General features: G+C 38.3%; 1 protein-coding gene across 5 annotated transcripts in view; it reads right to left on the bottom strand.

The window, feature by feature from the left end:
* Window positions 1-2,920: 2,920 nt before the first annotated feature.
* CHD9 (chromodomain helicase DNA binding protein 9) overlaps window positions 2,921-15,189 on the bottom strand; it is an 86,191-nt gene continuing 73,922 nt past the window's right edge. For 4 of the 5 annotated variants that reach the window (XM_032700755.1, XM_032700756.1, XM_032700759.1 and 1 more), the window contains 8 exons: window positions 13,889-14,052; window positions 12,669-12,941; window positions 11,713-11,881; window positions 10,534-10,673; window positions 9,798-10,019; window positions 8,869-8,997; window positions 7,913-8,017; window positions 2,921-6,377 (listed from right to left, as the gene is read on the bottom strand). In XM_032700755.1, coding sequence (XP_032556646.1) covers window positions 5,514-6,377; window positions 7,913-8,017; window positions 8,869-8,997; window positions 9,798-10,019; window positions 10,534-10,673; window positions 11,713-11,881; window positions 12,669-12,941; window positions 13,889-14,052 — 2,066 coding nt within the window. In that variant the 3' untranslated portion in view covers window positions 2,921-5,513. The remainder of the gene's footprint in view (window positions 6,378-7,912; window positions 8,018-8,868; window positions 8,998-9,797; window positions 10,020-10,533; window positions 10,674-11,712; window positions 11,882-12,668; window positions 12,942-13,888; window positions 14,053-15,189) is intronic. The other variant, XM_032700757.1, reaches the window with a different exon arrangement.

The following is a 15,189-nucleotide window of genomic DNA, read 5'->3' as shown; positions in this document are numbered from 1 at the left end:
GCCCCGTCTGCGCGCAGGCGCACGGCGCGCGCTCCTACCATGCACCGCGCGCGGGGCGGGGGGGGCCGGGAGATAGAGCGGGCTGGGGGAGAGGGGAGGGCACACAGCGAGTCAGGGAGGGGGTCACACACACACCGCGTCAGTGCGGGCTGGCACCGCACACAGCGAGTCAGGGAGGGGGTCACACACACACCGCGTCAGTGCGGGCTGGCACCGCACACAGCGAGTCAGGGAGGGGGTCACACACACACCGCGTTAGTGCGGGCTGGCACCGCACACGGACGGGCGAGGTGGCACCGCCACACTGCGTCAGTGAGGGGTTTCACCGCACACACTGCTCAGTGCAGGCTGTACGGCACACCCGGTCACCGACGCTGCACAAGGGTTTGAGATCTCCCTGAGAGAAACAAACCCCGTGACCGGAGAACGGTGGTAGGAGACCATTAGATAAAACCCAAGACGACGAATCCAGGTTCTGTTCTGCATTCACACAACCAGCCTTCGGTTCTTCAGACACAGCTTCAGAGCATCACGGAGAAAAAGCCATGTCAAAACAAGGCCACAACATAACAAAGATTCGCTTTTTATTGAAGCACTTTTGTTTGAGTCAAAGCTTTTAAGTGGCTATCCCAGTAACTGGGAGTGAATCAATTAATTACAGTTTTCAAGGTATAAACAGCAACACCTTATGAAGATACAGCAGGAGCTGCCACTGGTAAAGTTCCCACCAAGCAGAGAGGATGCTCCCAAAAACAAGGTTTGTGATCAATAAAACAGGCTGTGCTTTATTAAAAGAGATTTATTGGCTTTGCCTGTTTTGATTTTGTCCTCATTTGGCTTGTTAATTACTTGAATAATTTCCACCGCTGGACTCCATATTTTATCTACCAATATTGCAAGTTACAGCAAAAAACACCCTCTCAGCCTGGATCCCTGACAGCTGCTTCTCTATCCTACAATAATGTACATTTTTTTACTGTTGTGGAGTTTCAGAAATTTTGCTTTCGAATGTAACATTGCCACCTGATTTGAGAAGCTGCACACAGATCAGAAACACTGTGAAGCAGAGGAGCTGACAAGGTAGTTCCAAAATCAAAAAGCTTTTATTCTTTCAGAACACAAAAGACTTGGAGAACATGCTACCAGCAAACACCAGTGAAAGAGAGATGATACCATAGCTGACATCAGGATCCCAAGAATTTCCCAAACCAGCCTCCCTTATATTCACGAGGCTTTACCTGGAACACTAAGAAGAATTGTGCAGTGTTGGTCTCATTCACAACTGAAGCAGACAGGAGGCAGGGAAAACAAATCCTCATTTTGCAGTGTAACTTCATGCAGGATCTTGTGCATGGCATTTTTCTTCCCTCCTTGTGTGAGAGAGCCTGAAAGGAGGCAGCATTAAAGAAAAAAAAAAATCATAAAAAGCCCTGGAAAGCTTTTATCTTTATTTCCCTTTCCTCTAAATATAACAAAGAAATTATACTGCCTGTTTGTGTAATGTTAGGGACATTTAGATAAGCCAGCAGTTGTTGTGTAAACTCCCACAGCTACACTGGTAGAATTAGTCTCCTCTGCAGACACCAACATGAGCCCGATATCCCAACAACGTACAGATGTAAGATTTTAAATGTTGGCCAACTACAGCAGTGTAAATCCCACATTGCACCGAGACAGCCTGCTCACATAGAAGATAATTACAGGTGTACTAGAACTAGATCAGAAACCATTTATACAATTAAATGATAGTAACTTGCACACCACAAATAATTTCATGTAACACTACGCTGCAGATCCCTTTATATTAACCCTGTACACCAGACACACCTCATCTCACTACAGCTTAAATGCAGGTAGTAAGAACTAAACCTTCATTCTGATGGCCTATCAACACTGTCATACAGAGCAACCAATGAAAAAAATATTACTAAATAACATGGAGGAAATAATTTTCTCAGAGACCAAATATAACAAATAGGACAGGAATTTGGGTGGCACACCTTGTTAAACAGTCTCATCTAATCACCACATCCAGATACCATTTCAAAAAAATTCAAAGGAGTGAAAGAAATTAACCACCAATATAGTGCCTGGTTCCTTGGAAATAGTTTCATTGAAAAATAGATCCTACTTGTATTTCAATTTATAGACTCTAAAAATAAATTTTAAAAGTACTACTAGGGATTCTGCAGGACTTCCAGGGAAAAAAGAAACGGGAGAACTTGAGAACAGGGCTCACGTGCATGTGCGTTTTTATCACCTGTGTGCAGATCTGTGGAAGCAGAAGCTCAGAAAGGATGATCAAGATATGAAGACAAATTCAGACTGAAATAAATAAGGAGGATATCACTGAATCACTCATAAGCAATGGCAGGTTGAAACAAGGTGGCACCGGACAATCAGGAGACAACTCAGGTTCAGAATAGTCTGTGCCCTGTGTGAAATATAAGAAAAACGGCAATTATAAGCACCGTGTACATAATGAAAAGATGTAATAAACATGTGGGAAGTAATGTAAAGTTTTAGAAAGAAAGATTCAAAAGGTACCTCACTGCTCAGGTGCTTACCCTGCAACATCAGATGCATCATTATTCAAAATTCAGGCAACTTTTGGACCAGAACCTAGACCGTATATTCCTTCTGAACCATGAGTACTGAAATGCTGAACAACAGCTTATTTTGTTTGTAAGACAAGAGAATTAGAGGGAATTGAGTCCCTGTAAAATTATACAAGAGCAGAACATGGTCTTGAGCAGGGGATGGTGCATGTTACATCTCTGGCTTGTTTGTGATTTTTTTTCAAGACCTTAAGAATAATTTCAGTTTTAAAGCTTAGCACTGAAACTTAACCTGCTGCTGGAAGATGCATGTTTAATCCTTACACAGCATTACTTTCACATATTGAGGCCGACATCACGGGTAGTCAAAGAATATGTTTAATAAAAAATAATTAAACTTCCATTTGCTCTATAGAACATCATAGAAAGTAATTCAATAAATTACAAATGACTTTTTAAGACGCTCGTTCAACTACAGAAAGCAAATTCAGACTACACAGAACACAACTGGCAAATATTGCAAATGTCCAAAAAAAACCTGGACTAAGACTTGGATCATGAAGCCTGAAACAAGGGATAGAAATACAAGGCAATAACAGCTAAGGTTTTTTTTTTTTAGTAACTACCAACACACACTTTATCATCACCTTGGATATCCTTTTAATTTTAACTTCAGTATTAGTGTAATTCTACTGAGGTTTCCTTATAACCCTTAACTTTATACAACCGTATTTGCATATAGTTTAGCTGATAGTGGGACATTTTTTCCCCTTCTGGTTCAAACTGATGAAAAATAAACCAAATATATTATGTTCAAGTCTACACCAGCCTTCATTACTTGAAACTGTAATTGCCTTATTACATAGAAAGAATCACTAGAATGGTAACCAAACTCACTTGACCATAATAGGAAAATACTTTATTTCATAAATCTGATATAAATTAGGTTTTAGCCACAAGATTTAGGACTTGTTTTGTGGGGGAAGGGTGGGAAGTGATGGCATTGTTGACATACTCCATCAGCAAATGAAGTTAATAACTGCTTGTAAAACTTTGGCTATTTCATAGATGCATCCTAGTTAAATAAAAGTGCTATATTACAAAGGGCAAAATATTAAATATGAAATACTTTTTTTTTTTTTTAATGCTGAAGAATTGCTACCCCCTTCTCTTGGCAGTTTTTGATTTTCACTATTGCTAAGACACTGCATGAAGGGCCAAAAATCAGAATACTATCTGGGAAAATACGTAACCAGCACAATCCAAATGGTACTTGTGTAATTACATCTAATACTGCTTCTAATCATGGGGCTAGTTATTTTGCACATAGAAACTTATATTTCATTGGTAAAGTTCTTGATAAAAAACAACACAGTTGTTTTACTGTACAAGCAAGCAACAGAACTATATCAAAATATACAGTTTTTGTTTTTTACTTTTTAAATTTATCCCTTTGTAAAGCTTTTTCCATGGACTTTCACTAGTACCTGTATCTGTTTTCTCTTAACACTTGCCTATTCTTGGACCACAAATGATGGAACCAAGGTCAACTGAAGTCTCAGTCAGTTCAGAAGTTCTGTAAATGTGAATCTGGGCCTTGACCGTGTCAGAGTAATAGCAGCTTAAGAAGAAGGAGGAATCATATCACACATCAAATCTTAGACAGATTTTATATAGTAAAGGGTTCTAAGGATTTGGACTTAAACAGATGCCTTATGCCCTGTTACTGTGGTTTCTAGGAATAATTTGTCTTCCTTACTATTCAAAGTGCTTTTTCTTTAGTGGGTAACTCAGCATAATATAGGAAGTGAGATCCAAATAATGATTTTGGATAATATTTAATATTTAGTCAGATTTAAATCTGCAGAGAAGTTTAAACTCAAAAGGAGTTCAAAACTATCTGTACTTTATTTACCATTATTAACTGGGAACTCCAGGAGGTTTTATGACATAAAACACAAATAGAAATCTACACAAACAAAGCAAACAAACAATTTTTTACATGAATTATGCAGTGTTGAAAGGTCTTTTCAGTGGCACTTTACGACAGTTTGCCTCTTCTGAGTCTTGGGGAAACTACTCCTCATTTCGGGACTTTTAATTCTGCAGAGGGAGCCCAAAACTTTGCAAGGTGTAAACTAAATAGATCTACATGGTGCCAAGTAGCATGAGATAAGACAGTTTTTGTTTTAATTGCCCCTTACTGCTGTCCAAGAGAACAGTTTTAGTAACGGGGAAAGAAAACCTCAACAGTCATATCTCAAATAACTCAGATTTTAACATGCTATACAGGATGTCTTTAGAAAACAAAACAAAACCTGAAAACAAGTAATAGAAACCAATGTAAACTTCCTAAACTAACTCAGCTGAGGTAACAGGTAGCCAGTTTAATTGGCTGATTGGGAAAAATTTATCTTCTTTTAAACACACTTGTACCTGAATTGGAAACAGCAGTGCATCACAACACTAGAGCATTTTCATGTAATTAAAGCAATGGATGGTGATGTAGATTCTACAGCTTTCATGACATTCATTAGCTGCCCAAATTATTGCTGAGTTTTGATCTGTAAATTATAAGTGTCAAGGAGGCTGTAAAACTATATTCAAATTAAATCAATAATATGCATAAAGTATTCTGTGTTCACTGCAAATATATTAAATATACAGCTCTTACTTGAGCATTATTTTCATAAAATTAACCCCCCAACAAAATTATAATGCCTTTTGTTGTAATTTTACACCATTGTGTATTTGATAGTACATACAAGTTCAGAAACTTATGAACTTCAAGAAATATTACATGCAAAACGTCTCTGAAAGCAGTTTGCACTTCTAAACAAATACTGAAATGTTCGGTCAGTAAATCATTGATGCACTCAACACTGGGTTATTTACAATGAAATAATTAAAGAATAAATTCAAAATCAGTTTATAATTTAAGTGCAGAGTCTGGGGTCAGTCTTCATCACTAGAATCCGAATCCTCAGATGAAGACGATGTACTATCAGATCCAGATGAAGCATCTGCTTTCTCTGAACCCTCATCTGTGCTGTTTTCATTGTGAGAGCTTGGCTCTGTTCCCCCTTTGTCTTCCTGATCTCTAACCCTAGAATTTTCCTCCTTTTCTTCTGTGGGCTTGGCTGAGCCTGTGTCATTGCTTTCACTGTTCTGTACATCAAAAATATTAGACTGAGACAAAGCTGGGATATGAAGATTAAGGCCTGGAGTGAGAAGCATCCCTGGGTAAAGTATGTTGGACAAAAGTAAAGGGTTAAGAGAGAGAGGATTGGCAGCTGCAGCAGCAGAGGATGTTGAAGGAGAACTTGAAACAGAGTTTTCACCACCAGTATCCGTATTTTGATCCTCTGTCCTTTCTTTCTTTATATCCACCTCCTTTGAATCGTTTCCCTTTTTCTCCTCCGAAATGGATTCTGTAGACTTGGTCAGAAGTCCTCCCATGCCCAGCAGGTTTGGTAATCCAGCCATCCCTGACAGGAGCATGGGGAACATGGCAGCCATGTTCTTGGCTTCTCCTCCAGCAGCTAGGCCAGCTGGCATTCCCATCAATCCCGCTGTCACTTGCAGCGACTGCAGGTTCTGCAGGTTCTGCTGTAAGGCCTGGAGCCCGGGCAGATCCACGCCCGGGATCAATCCGTTGGCCAGCAGCGGGTTCACGGACACGCTGGTGGCCGAGGCCGCGGCGGCAGCTGCGGTTGCCTTGGCAATCTCGCTCTTGGGGCGCCTCCCTCTCCGGCTCACCTCCTCCCGCACCACCGGCCCCGTGAGGATGCGGTCAAACATACCCTCCGGGAGAAACCCCTGCAGGAGACAGTGGGTACTTTTAGTATTCTGAGAGCTTAAAGATGGCAAAGTAAAAGCAAATGAAACACTCAAGTGTACAGTGACTGTCAAAGATGATTCTGGCACATCGGCACAGCAGCTTCTCTCCAGACAACTCACTGGAATGCGTGATGACTTTGTGCTACCACATCTCAGATGTCTGAAGGACCATTTCCACAGTGAGGTCCACACAGGGATCTTCTCACACTCTGCTTATCCTTACACACTCATCCTTAGTGGTTTGCTGGGAGATCAAGCCAAATATAGCTCATTATAGGAGCAAGCTCAATCTAAGATCTAAACCAGCACTGCTTTGAAATATTATCACATTGCAATCATTTGACAGTTTAATCAGCTACTCAATTTAAAGTTAAATATGTGTGGTTGCACACATATCAACAATCTCTGAGCCCTTTTTATTACTGCTAGTGTCTGTTTAGTGTCCTCATATTTCATTGCATCCATAAACTTAAGAATAAAGAGCAAAGACTCAAGCTGAATTTAAATTAATTTTCAAGCACTTCTATTTAGACATGTATTACTACATGTCTATAGGTCCTTGTACCTAACATTGCAATGGACACTAATATTCCCTACAAAATGCATTGTCCTGAAAATTTAAAAAGGCAATCATTAAGATCAAGTATTACTCAGCTCCATACTACAATCACCTTTTTCCCCAAAAGCAAATATCTCTAATATATATTAGCCTACTGCATCTAGAGGAATTCAGCACTCAAGTTCTGTTCTGTGGATAACTACTAAATTGCTAATTCTACTATTAGTTCCACCTCTATTCACTGCAGTCTAATCCTGTTCCTAGTTATCTGTTTTTCTACCAGAGTGTTGCAGCAGGGTACTGGAGAGACTGGCATTTAGAGCTTCACTGAAAGGTTGCAAGTTCTGTTGACAGTGAATTAGAAAAAACTTTAACTTGGTCATGTCTTTGCCAGAGGCTGAAGGTGTAGTATAAATAAACTGACATGTTAGACCAGGTTACACAGAAACCATTTTTTACTGTACAACACAACTTTGTTCAGAACAAGTTCAAAACATGTCCTTATCTTCAAGGCAAGATTGAGGGTAGTAATGTCTCAAAGGTGCACACTAAAAGTAAATTAATTAAAAAGTAAAATAAATATTTAAAATTAATATTGAAAATTATGTAATTTTTCTTCATAACTGTAACTTTAAGGAAGTATTCTTATTCCTAAATAATACCCAGGCTAATATCTTTCCTAAAAAACATTAAGGCTGTATTTAAGATATGAAAAAGTCACAGCATTTTAGCACCTTCAACAAAATCTCTAACTTGGGGTTGCCAGCCACTGTTCCTCCCCTACCTCCTACTCACAGCAAACCATTTACTGAACTAGGCCAGCAGGAAAAAAGCTGACATTGACTCACATTCCACATTTAATGTAACACCTTTGGACATGACTTTTTTCCTACTTGCCTTGTTTGCTTTTCAGATACATTTCACGACATGGTTATCTTATTCTGTAAATACTCACAGACTGTTTCACGACTTCTCCCCATTCAGGAGCCACTCCATACTCTGGATTTTCTTTCAAGAACCTGCACAAATCTTTCAGAGGGGGAGCAAATGCACCCCCCACCTGAGAAGCAGAAGATAAAAATCAGGAAATACTTCATATTTGCTAAGAAAAGAGGCAACATTCATACCTTACACTGTTTCATTTTTGCCTTTTAAATAAAACATGTCCAAATCTGTTCAGTAGACACCAGTAATGTTCTGCCTGCCTTTCCTAAATATTGCCTTTTAGCCTTCCCCATTGCCCATTCAAATGCATTATGCTGTTCCCAAACTTTGATCACCTCTCCAAAAACTTCAATTCAACACCTGCTCTCACATCTTCCACTGTTGGGTTTTTACACAAGAATTCTCCTTTTGTTCTCCTGTTACACTGTTTCACCTAGAAATGTGACTGACAGCCAATACACAGGTGAACCGTAAAGGTCAAATGCCAGAGATAACTGAAAAAAGCAAAAGCAAAATGATCCAGTACACAAGATTTCTGCAAATCCAGTGGACAAGTTTCCACGCAGGATGTGCTACCAATATAATTTTAATTGTGTCAAAACTAGTAATGAGAAGGTTACACAAAATTTGAACTTCTGACAGTGTTGCCACTTTGATCAGAACAGCACACATTTTAGTGGCCCTGCCTCTGTCTGACTCAATGGCACAAATGCTGCACCATACTGAGTGCTCAATCTATTTGAACAGAAACCTTGGGTAAGTTTCTATCCATGCCTTATATATTTTCACACTCGAAAAACATTTACTGGAAGATTACAACTGACTTTCTTGCTCTGTGCCAAAACTTTAAAACAAACACCTTTCTGTACACTTGTACAGTTTTAGCAAGTGTAATACATAAAGAGTTCTTCATTTGGGTAACTTTTCATTTGGGGAATATCAAAATGGGAACAGTGCCACGAATACCTTTCTTGCATTTCTTCTATTTATGAGCTGAACACGTTCTTCCCCAGTCAAACTATTAACATCCAGTTTATTAGGGTTTCGACAACGGTGTCTTTTTTGTTTGGGCCTCCCATCGTGCAGCTGCATCCTCTGTTATAAAGGAATTTAAAAGCCAGTTACCTTTCTGATATAACTGTTTTAAAAATGGTAAGATATCTGTACGTTCTCGAGTCAGGCATTTATTCCAAGTCATCTTAGATTTCAAAAATATTTTAATAACAATAGTAGTTTACTAATCACAATCATTTAATAAGCAGCTCAGTGAACAGCATCTTCTCTCTGATGCCTCATTGCTTTTTTTTATTCATTTTTCAGTTTTTAACAGTGCTTTAGCTGTCTGGAATGTTGCTGCTGTTCTGTATTATAACATCTTTATGGAGAAGCAAAGTTGTCATTCCAGATGTCATACACATGATTTTCTTACATCCTGCTCAACATTAGCAAATCTCAAATTCAGAGGTAACAAAATGAGATGATGATACCCACACAAACATCACTACCAGAGCAATGTAATGTAGGTATGAGATACATTCCACAGTAAAGTCTTTAATCCTCTTGCACATCACTAAATATGCTGTTATACACTTTCAGCTCCCATCACCAGTATCATGGTAATATGAGTTTTCTTATCCTAGACAGTTTTTTAAATCTCAGGTGAAATTAGACAAAGATTGAATGTCTTGGTTTAGTATTGCTTTTCTTAGCAATTACATTTGTGAGGAAAAAGAAAGGCTTGCAAAAAGAACTGGAGAAGAAACAGACATTTTTCTTTCCTTAACAAAACAGAAGAACAAAGAAATAAAGCCTTGTAACACAGAATACAAATCCAAATACAACTTGAGAAATTCTACTATTTAGCTAAAGCAGAACTGGAAGGAATGAATACTCACAGGAATACAAGCTCCTGAATCTTCAACATATCCAGGATGTTCTTTAAGCCACCTTTCTAAATCTTTTCTTTTGGGGGCATCATCACCTGCAAGCCTTGTTCCATCTTTCAGGTTAATAACAGGAACTGGACTCTCTGCATCAAGTATTCCTTGGGGCTGCGTGTAAGTGAGTGCTGGGTTTATTCCTGCAGCAACCTGACAGGAGTTAATACCTGGATTAACCTGGAGAAATTAAAAACATTTGACTAAATTCTCCAGAGAAAACAAGCCATCACAATTACTTCATGCATGATTCAATGAAGGGCACAGTCCTGCAGATCATTATGTACAGACTCAAGGACCTGGGCAGACTGCTCATGCCACAGATACCCCTTCAGGTCACTGTGCAACCAGGTCCCGTAACAGATGTTACAGGAAAGGATGTCAGAAGTTTTGGTAGATCAAAAAACCAAATTTTTAATAACACATTGTTAATTAAAGTCCATCAAAACTAAATTAAATTTACATTTTACGAATAGTTATCAATATTGTGTGTGTGTATATATATATATATGTAAATTTAATAAAACTCCATCAATTCTCATCTGTGTTGTCATAAACAATCAGTGAACTATTTCAGAAAAAAATCCCAAACCTAAAAGTTTTGAGCAATAAAGTTTTTGTTGAATGTCAACATTTTAGGCACTAACAGTAATTTGCATCTTATTTTTTTGGACACAAAATCAAGTTTACTTACATGATTAGGCTGTTTATTCCTATTCATAAAGAGGACATCAACTCCCTCCACATTCTTCCTTCTTCCTCGTCTCTTTTTGACTACAGGCTGACTGTCAACTATGACTCCATTGGCACTGGCTGTTAAATGACTGGAAGTACCTAATAAATGATGCCATAAAACCAGTGTCAGATACTTGTTTATAAAACCAAACATGTCTGAACAGAAAAAGGAAATAAAATTACTTGAAATAGTGCAAGTGCATACAATTTCTACATCTAATAGCTAAGACAAATTGCCTTTAGTTTTATGACTGTTCAAAACACTATGAATATCAGGCTGTGAAAAGCCATTCTACTGTGAAAATTTCATTACTGCCTCCCCTACCCCCTCCAAATGAATCTGTACAGAGGCAAGAGCTGTTGAAAACTGTTGACATCACATACACACAGACAGACATCCCTAAATAAATGTTTAGCAAGATCTTAATGGTATGTTGCAAAAAACCCAAGAAAGTACAAAATGCAAGTGAAGGGTAGTAATTTTTTTAAAGGAAATGTTTTTATCCACATCTGTATGCAATCCCAAAAGATTAATCACTTAATCAGAAGCTGGTCTAAATCAAGCACACAATTCTAATAATTTCAAGTATTTTAATCCAAATGTTAACTGCTGACTTTAGGCTCATTTTTATCTGTCAGTGTATACCTACTGTTATTTTCTTTATGAAAATAGGCTCTAAGTTTTTGGCTGTAAGTCAAAAATTGATTCCAGACTATTGTCCTCTACTGTTTCTTTACATGAGACACAGGAAAGATTCTGAAGAATGCAAACTGGCACAGGCATAAATCTGGAACTCTTTATCTTTACTTACAAAGTAGCCATATTAAGTTCTGAGCCAAACAGATTACTGTTAGGGTACACTGATGCACTTAATAATTATTAAAATCTTCTTTGAGGGGTGTTTGTGATGTATAATGGCATCATTGTAATAAATGAGTATTTCAGTTAACTGACACTGTGAGAGAAGACTCCTCTGCTCCAAACTGGAGTCTCCACACCAGACAGAATTTCTCCAGACTGCAGTTTAGAACAGTAACATTGCAAACATCTCTCTCCATTGCCTATACGTGGAGATAACAGAAGAACACAGAAGATGAGATTTAATACTAACCCTTAAGCCCCTGATATTTTCTGTACCTGATTTGGGAAGTGATTTTGGGAAGTTGACAAGGCTGGTTTCTGAAGCGTTCTGGAGTTCACGCAGCCGAGCCAGATATTGCTGCTGACCCAAAGCACCTTCATCGCTCTCAAATGGTCTTTTCTGGGACAGTCCCTGCTTCTGAAAAGTCAATTTCAAACCACCTTCCTGTTAAATAAATGCCAGGGTTAGAAGAGCCTCTTCTGAAGCAGAAATGACTACTTCATAATCAGGATCTCACATTCAAACTGTTACTCCAGTAGAGTTGAGGAAGAATGAAAACATTGTATTAGACCTTAAAATAAGTCTTGCTTCTCCATGTAAAACACAAATTTGAACAGAAATTTCATCTCAGCTGAAAAATCCAGACACTGATCAGCTCTCTACCTCCTGATTCCAGTCCTAAAAAAAATGCCAAACCCAATTACAAGAGGAAACATTCACACATTTTTATGTGCTACAAACATGTCTCAAATTGCAGATAAGAAAAGGGTTTGAAGCTTCTAGCCTGCATTTAAACAAGGAAATTTTCCTATAATCCTCTAAAAGGCCATGAAATAACAAAGTGCTTGCTGGAGAGGATATGCTGAAATGTTTAAAAAAAAGCTGAACAACAGAAATACCTTTTTGTACTAACCAGATTTCTTAGAAACAGCATGAGGCTGTCTGAGGAGGCACCAGAAGGGCAAAAATTGAATTCAGACAGAAAAATAATGATTTCTTCCAGTGGCTTATGCAAATTAAAAAAAAAAAAAAATCAAAACACCACAAAAAAATCCCTCCCCCAAAAACCAAACCCAAAACCCAAACACTCAATGCCCAGAAGCAGCAGACCCAAATACCCACAAACAAGTGTGTGAAGGAAGTGAGAGTGAGAGCAGGCAGCCACTTGCAGGTAAAGCATGCCGCACACCGCAATCGCAACCAGGTCCTAGGGCAATAAAAATAAACATACGTCATTGATTTTCACTGTAAACTCCTTTTCTCGTACATGCTTCTTCACCTTTGACATCTGTGGTGACTGATCATATTCTTCTTTAACACCTGCAAGAGGGGGTGTGGGAGCACTGGGCTCACTGTAATCTGCAGCTGCACCGGAACTATCCAGCAGTTTGGTTGTGTAGAAAGATGCCACCGTGTTGCTGTCATAGCTCCTCCTGGCTGAGGGCCATTTACCTTTCAGCACTGTTTGACAAATGCTGTCGAGCCGATTAATCATAACTCGATCCTAAAACCCAGAGAAAACAGTTTTGTAAGAGCAACGCCTACCAACAGGGCGTGCGTTATATTTATGTATTATCTTTTAATTCTAAAAAGAAGAGAAATGACATCACTTTTATCACTGGACTTGGACTTATTAAGAGTTTGAAGTGCCTGGATTTGCACTGATTGACTGGAAATTTCTGTACTTAATTTCACTACCTACCTGTAAATAAATCTGTACAAGGTCTGGGGCCTGCAAATGCTTGAAATACATTATCTTACTGGTTCTTAAAGGGAAGTTATGGTAACCAATGAAGCAGTATTTGTAGGTCTGGCTTTGACTCATTGGTAGCAGGATCTGAACCCATGAACAGCACCACAATGTACAGAAAACAGCATTTATAAAACTAAAACCTACAGACTTTTATTCATGTCTCCTCTTAGCTTTTGAAACCCCATTATTCCCCATTCCCATTCTGCAGACACCGAAGACTTCACACACCTCCATAATACAGAGATCTCAAGTTCCAGTGAACTCAGCTAAGTATACAAAGACTCCAGAAAGGACTGGGTTTTCTGATAATTTCACAATTGACAGTCAAATAAAACATGTGAATGCTAAAATTACAAGTTCTGTAAGCAAACACTTTTGCCAAGTTCAAGACTCTTCTCTATATTTGATAAAAGGCAATTTTTTACACTTTGAATGTAATTTTTCACAATGTGCCAAGCACCTGTGACATGAAAATTATGCTCCTCTTCTCAAAATGAATATTCAAAAATTATGAAAAGTAGTATTTAGATTTAAATGCATGTTCCAGAAGCAAACATAACAGCAACTGAAAGTTCCTAAAATTCAAATCCTACATCTATTTATCCTGCTTCACAGTTTTAACATATTTAACTGAACACGAATGTCACAGCCCAACTTCTACTACTACTCTGGTTTTCAAAGTTGCATTATAAACTTGCCTTTGGCCAGTAGGATGCAGCCAACATGTATCCACCTTGTAGGAGATAATTGGAATTTGGTGTCCCATTGTTCATCTGGAAACTGTCTTGTGTCTCATCCTGTGTGGTACTGAGAGAGGCCACACTCTCTTCATCATATGCTTTTATATGTGGAGTTCCTTCTGCTAAATAAAACCACCAAAATCATTTCATGTTGTAAAGAAGTTAAACGCTCATTGTAAGAGATTCAGGTGAACAAAACACACAGAACAATGTTCAGAGAAAGTCCAAACACAAAGTTAAACTGAAGAATTAATCGTTTTTTCAGGCTGATGGCTGATCCTTTTCTAGGCATGTAAATCCCACACGTATTCCTGTTAATATTTCAAACGCTTGACATGTCGAACATTTGAAAATGGACATGCTTCAGAGTAATCTAATAGACAGTCCTCACTTAACATATTTCTTTCATAAGCCAACACTCACTAACATACAGAATTAAACTGAAATCAAAGGTGTCTACAACCAGAACATGGCAAATCTACTGGGATAGCACTTTTAAAGAACAGATAATTTCATTTACTGGATGCTTGAACACGTGTGCCCACACATTTTAATTGTTCAATTTTTAATCACGAAGGATTTTTTAAAGTATCTTTCCAGTGTAGTGTGTCCTCTGACTTTCTTAGGTCTTAATCTTTTATGATTATTATTTTACTTCTGTCCCCATCAGACATGAGTTTCACTATGAGTCCCCATGAGTTTCACTATCACATGGGGAAACAGTCTGAAATAAAAAAAAAAGTGTGGCCTGAAAAGGTAAATATCACATCAGCTCAAGGAGTAAGAGGGACAGCTCTACAGAAGTCAAACTCATCCTTAACAATAGTTTTGTATTCTGATAGTCATCTGATAGAATTCAGCACTTCCTTAAAAGATGCTTCAAATGTGAAAAATACGCCAATGGCCTATAATCATTAACAAATTAAATAAAAGCTGGGCTTAAAATTAAAATGCAGATGAAGTTTAGAGAATTTTCCAGTATTTACTAATCTCTTCAACACCAACTTGCAGCAAAATAGCCACAAAAATAAAGGCCAACTGATTTATGAGATTCTGTAGTCTGAGGATGGCACTATTACTTGACTAAACAGACGGAGCTGGCACAAAACAAGCCTAATATTTGGACTTGTAGCACATGGTATAGTATCCATTATCTCATCTAAATATTTGTGTTATATAGGCATTCCTTTGCTTTCACCGTTTTCATGTTTGCACACAACTGCTTCCTCTGAAAATGTCCTTCCACTGCTACAGGCAGC

The sequence above is a fragment of the Chiroxiphia lanceolata genome, chromosome 13 (genome assembly GCF_009829145.1).
Source record: "Chiroxiphia lanceolata isolate bChiLan1 chromosome 13, bChiLan1.pri, whole genome shotgun sequence".
Lineage (NCBI taxonomy): Eukaryota > Metazoa > Chordata > Aves > Passeriformes > Pipridae > Chiroxiphia > Chiroxiphia lanceolata.
This window is presented reverse-complemented; position numbering and strand designations above follow the sequence as displayed.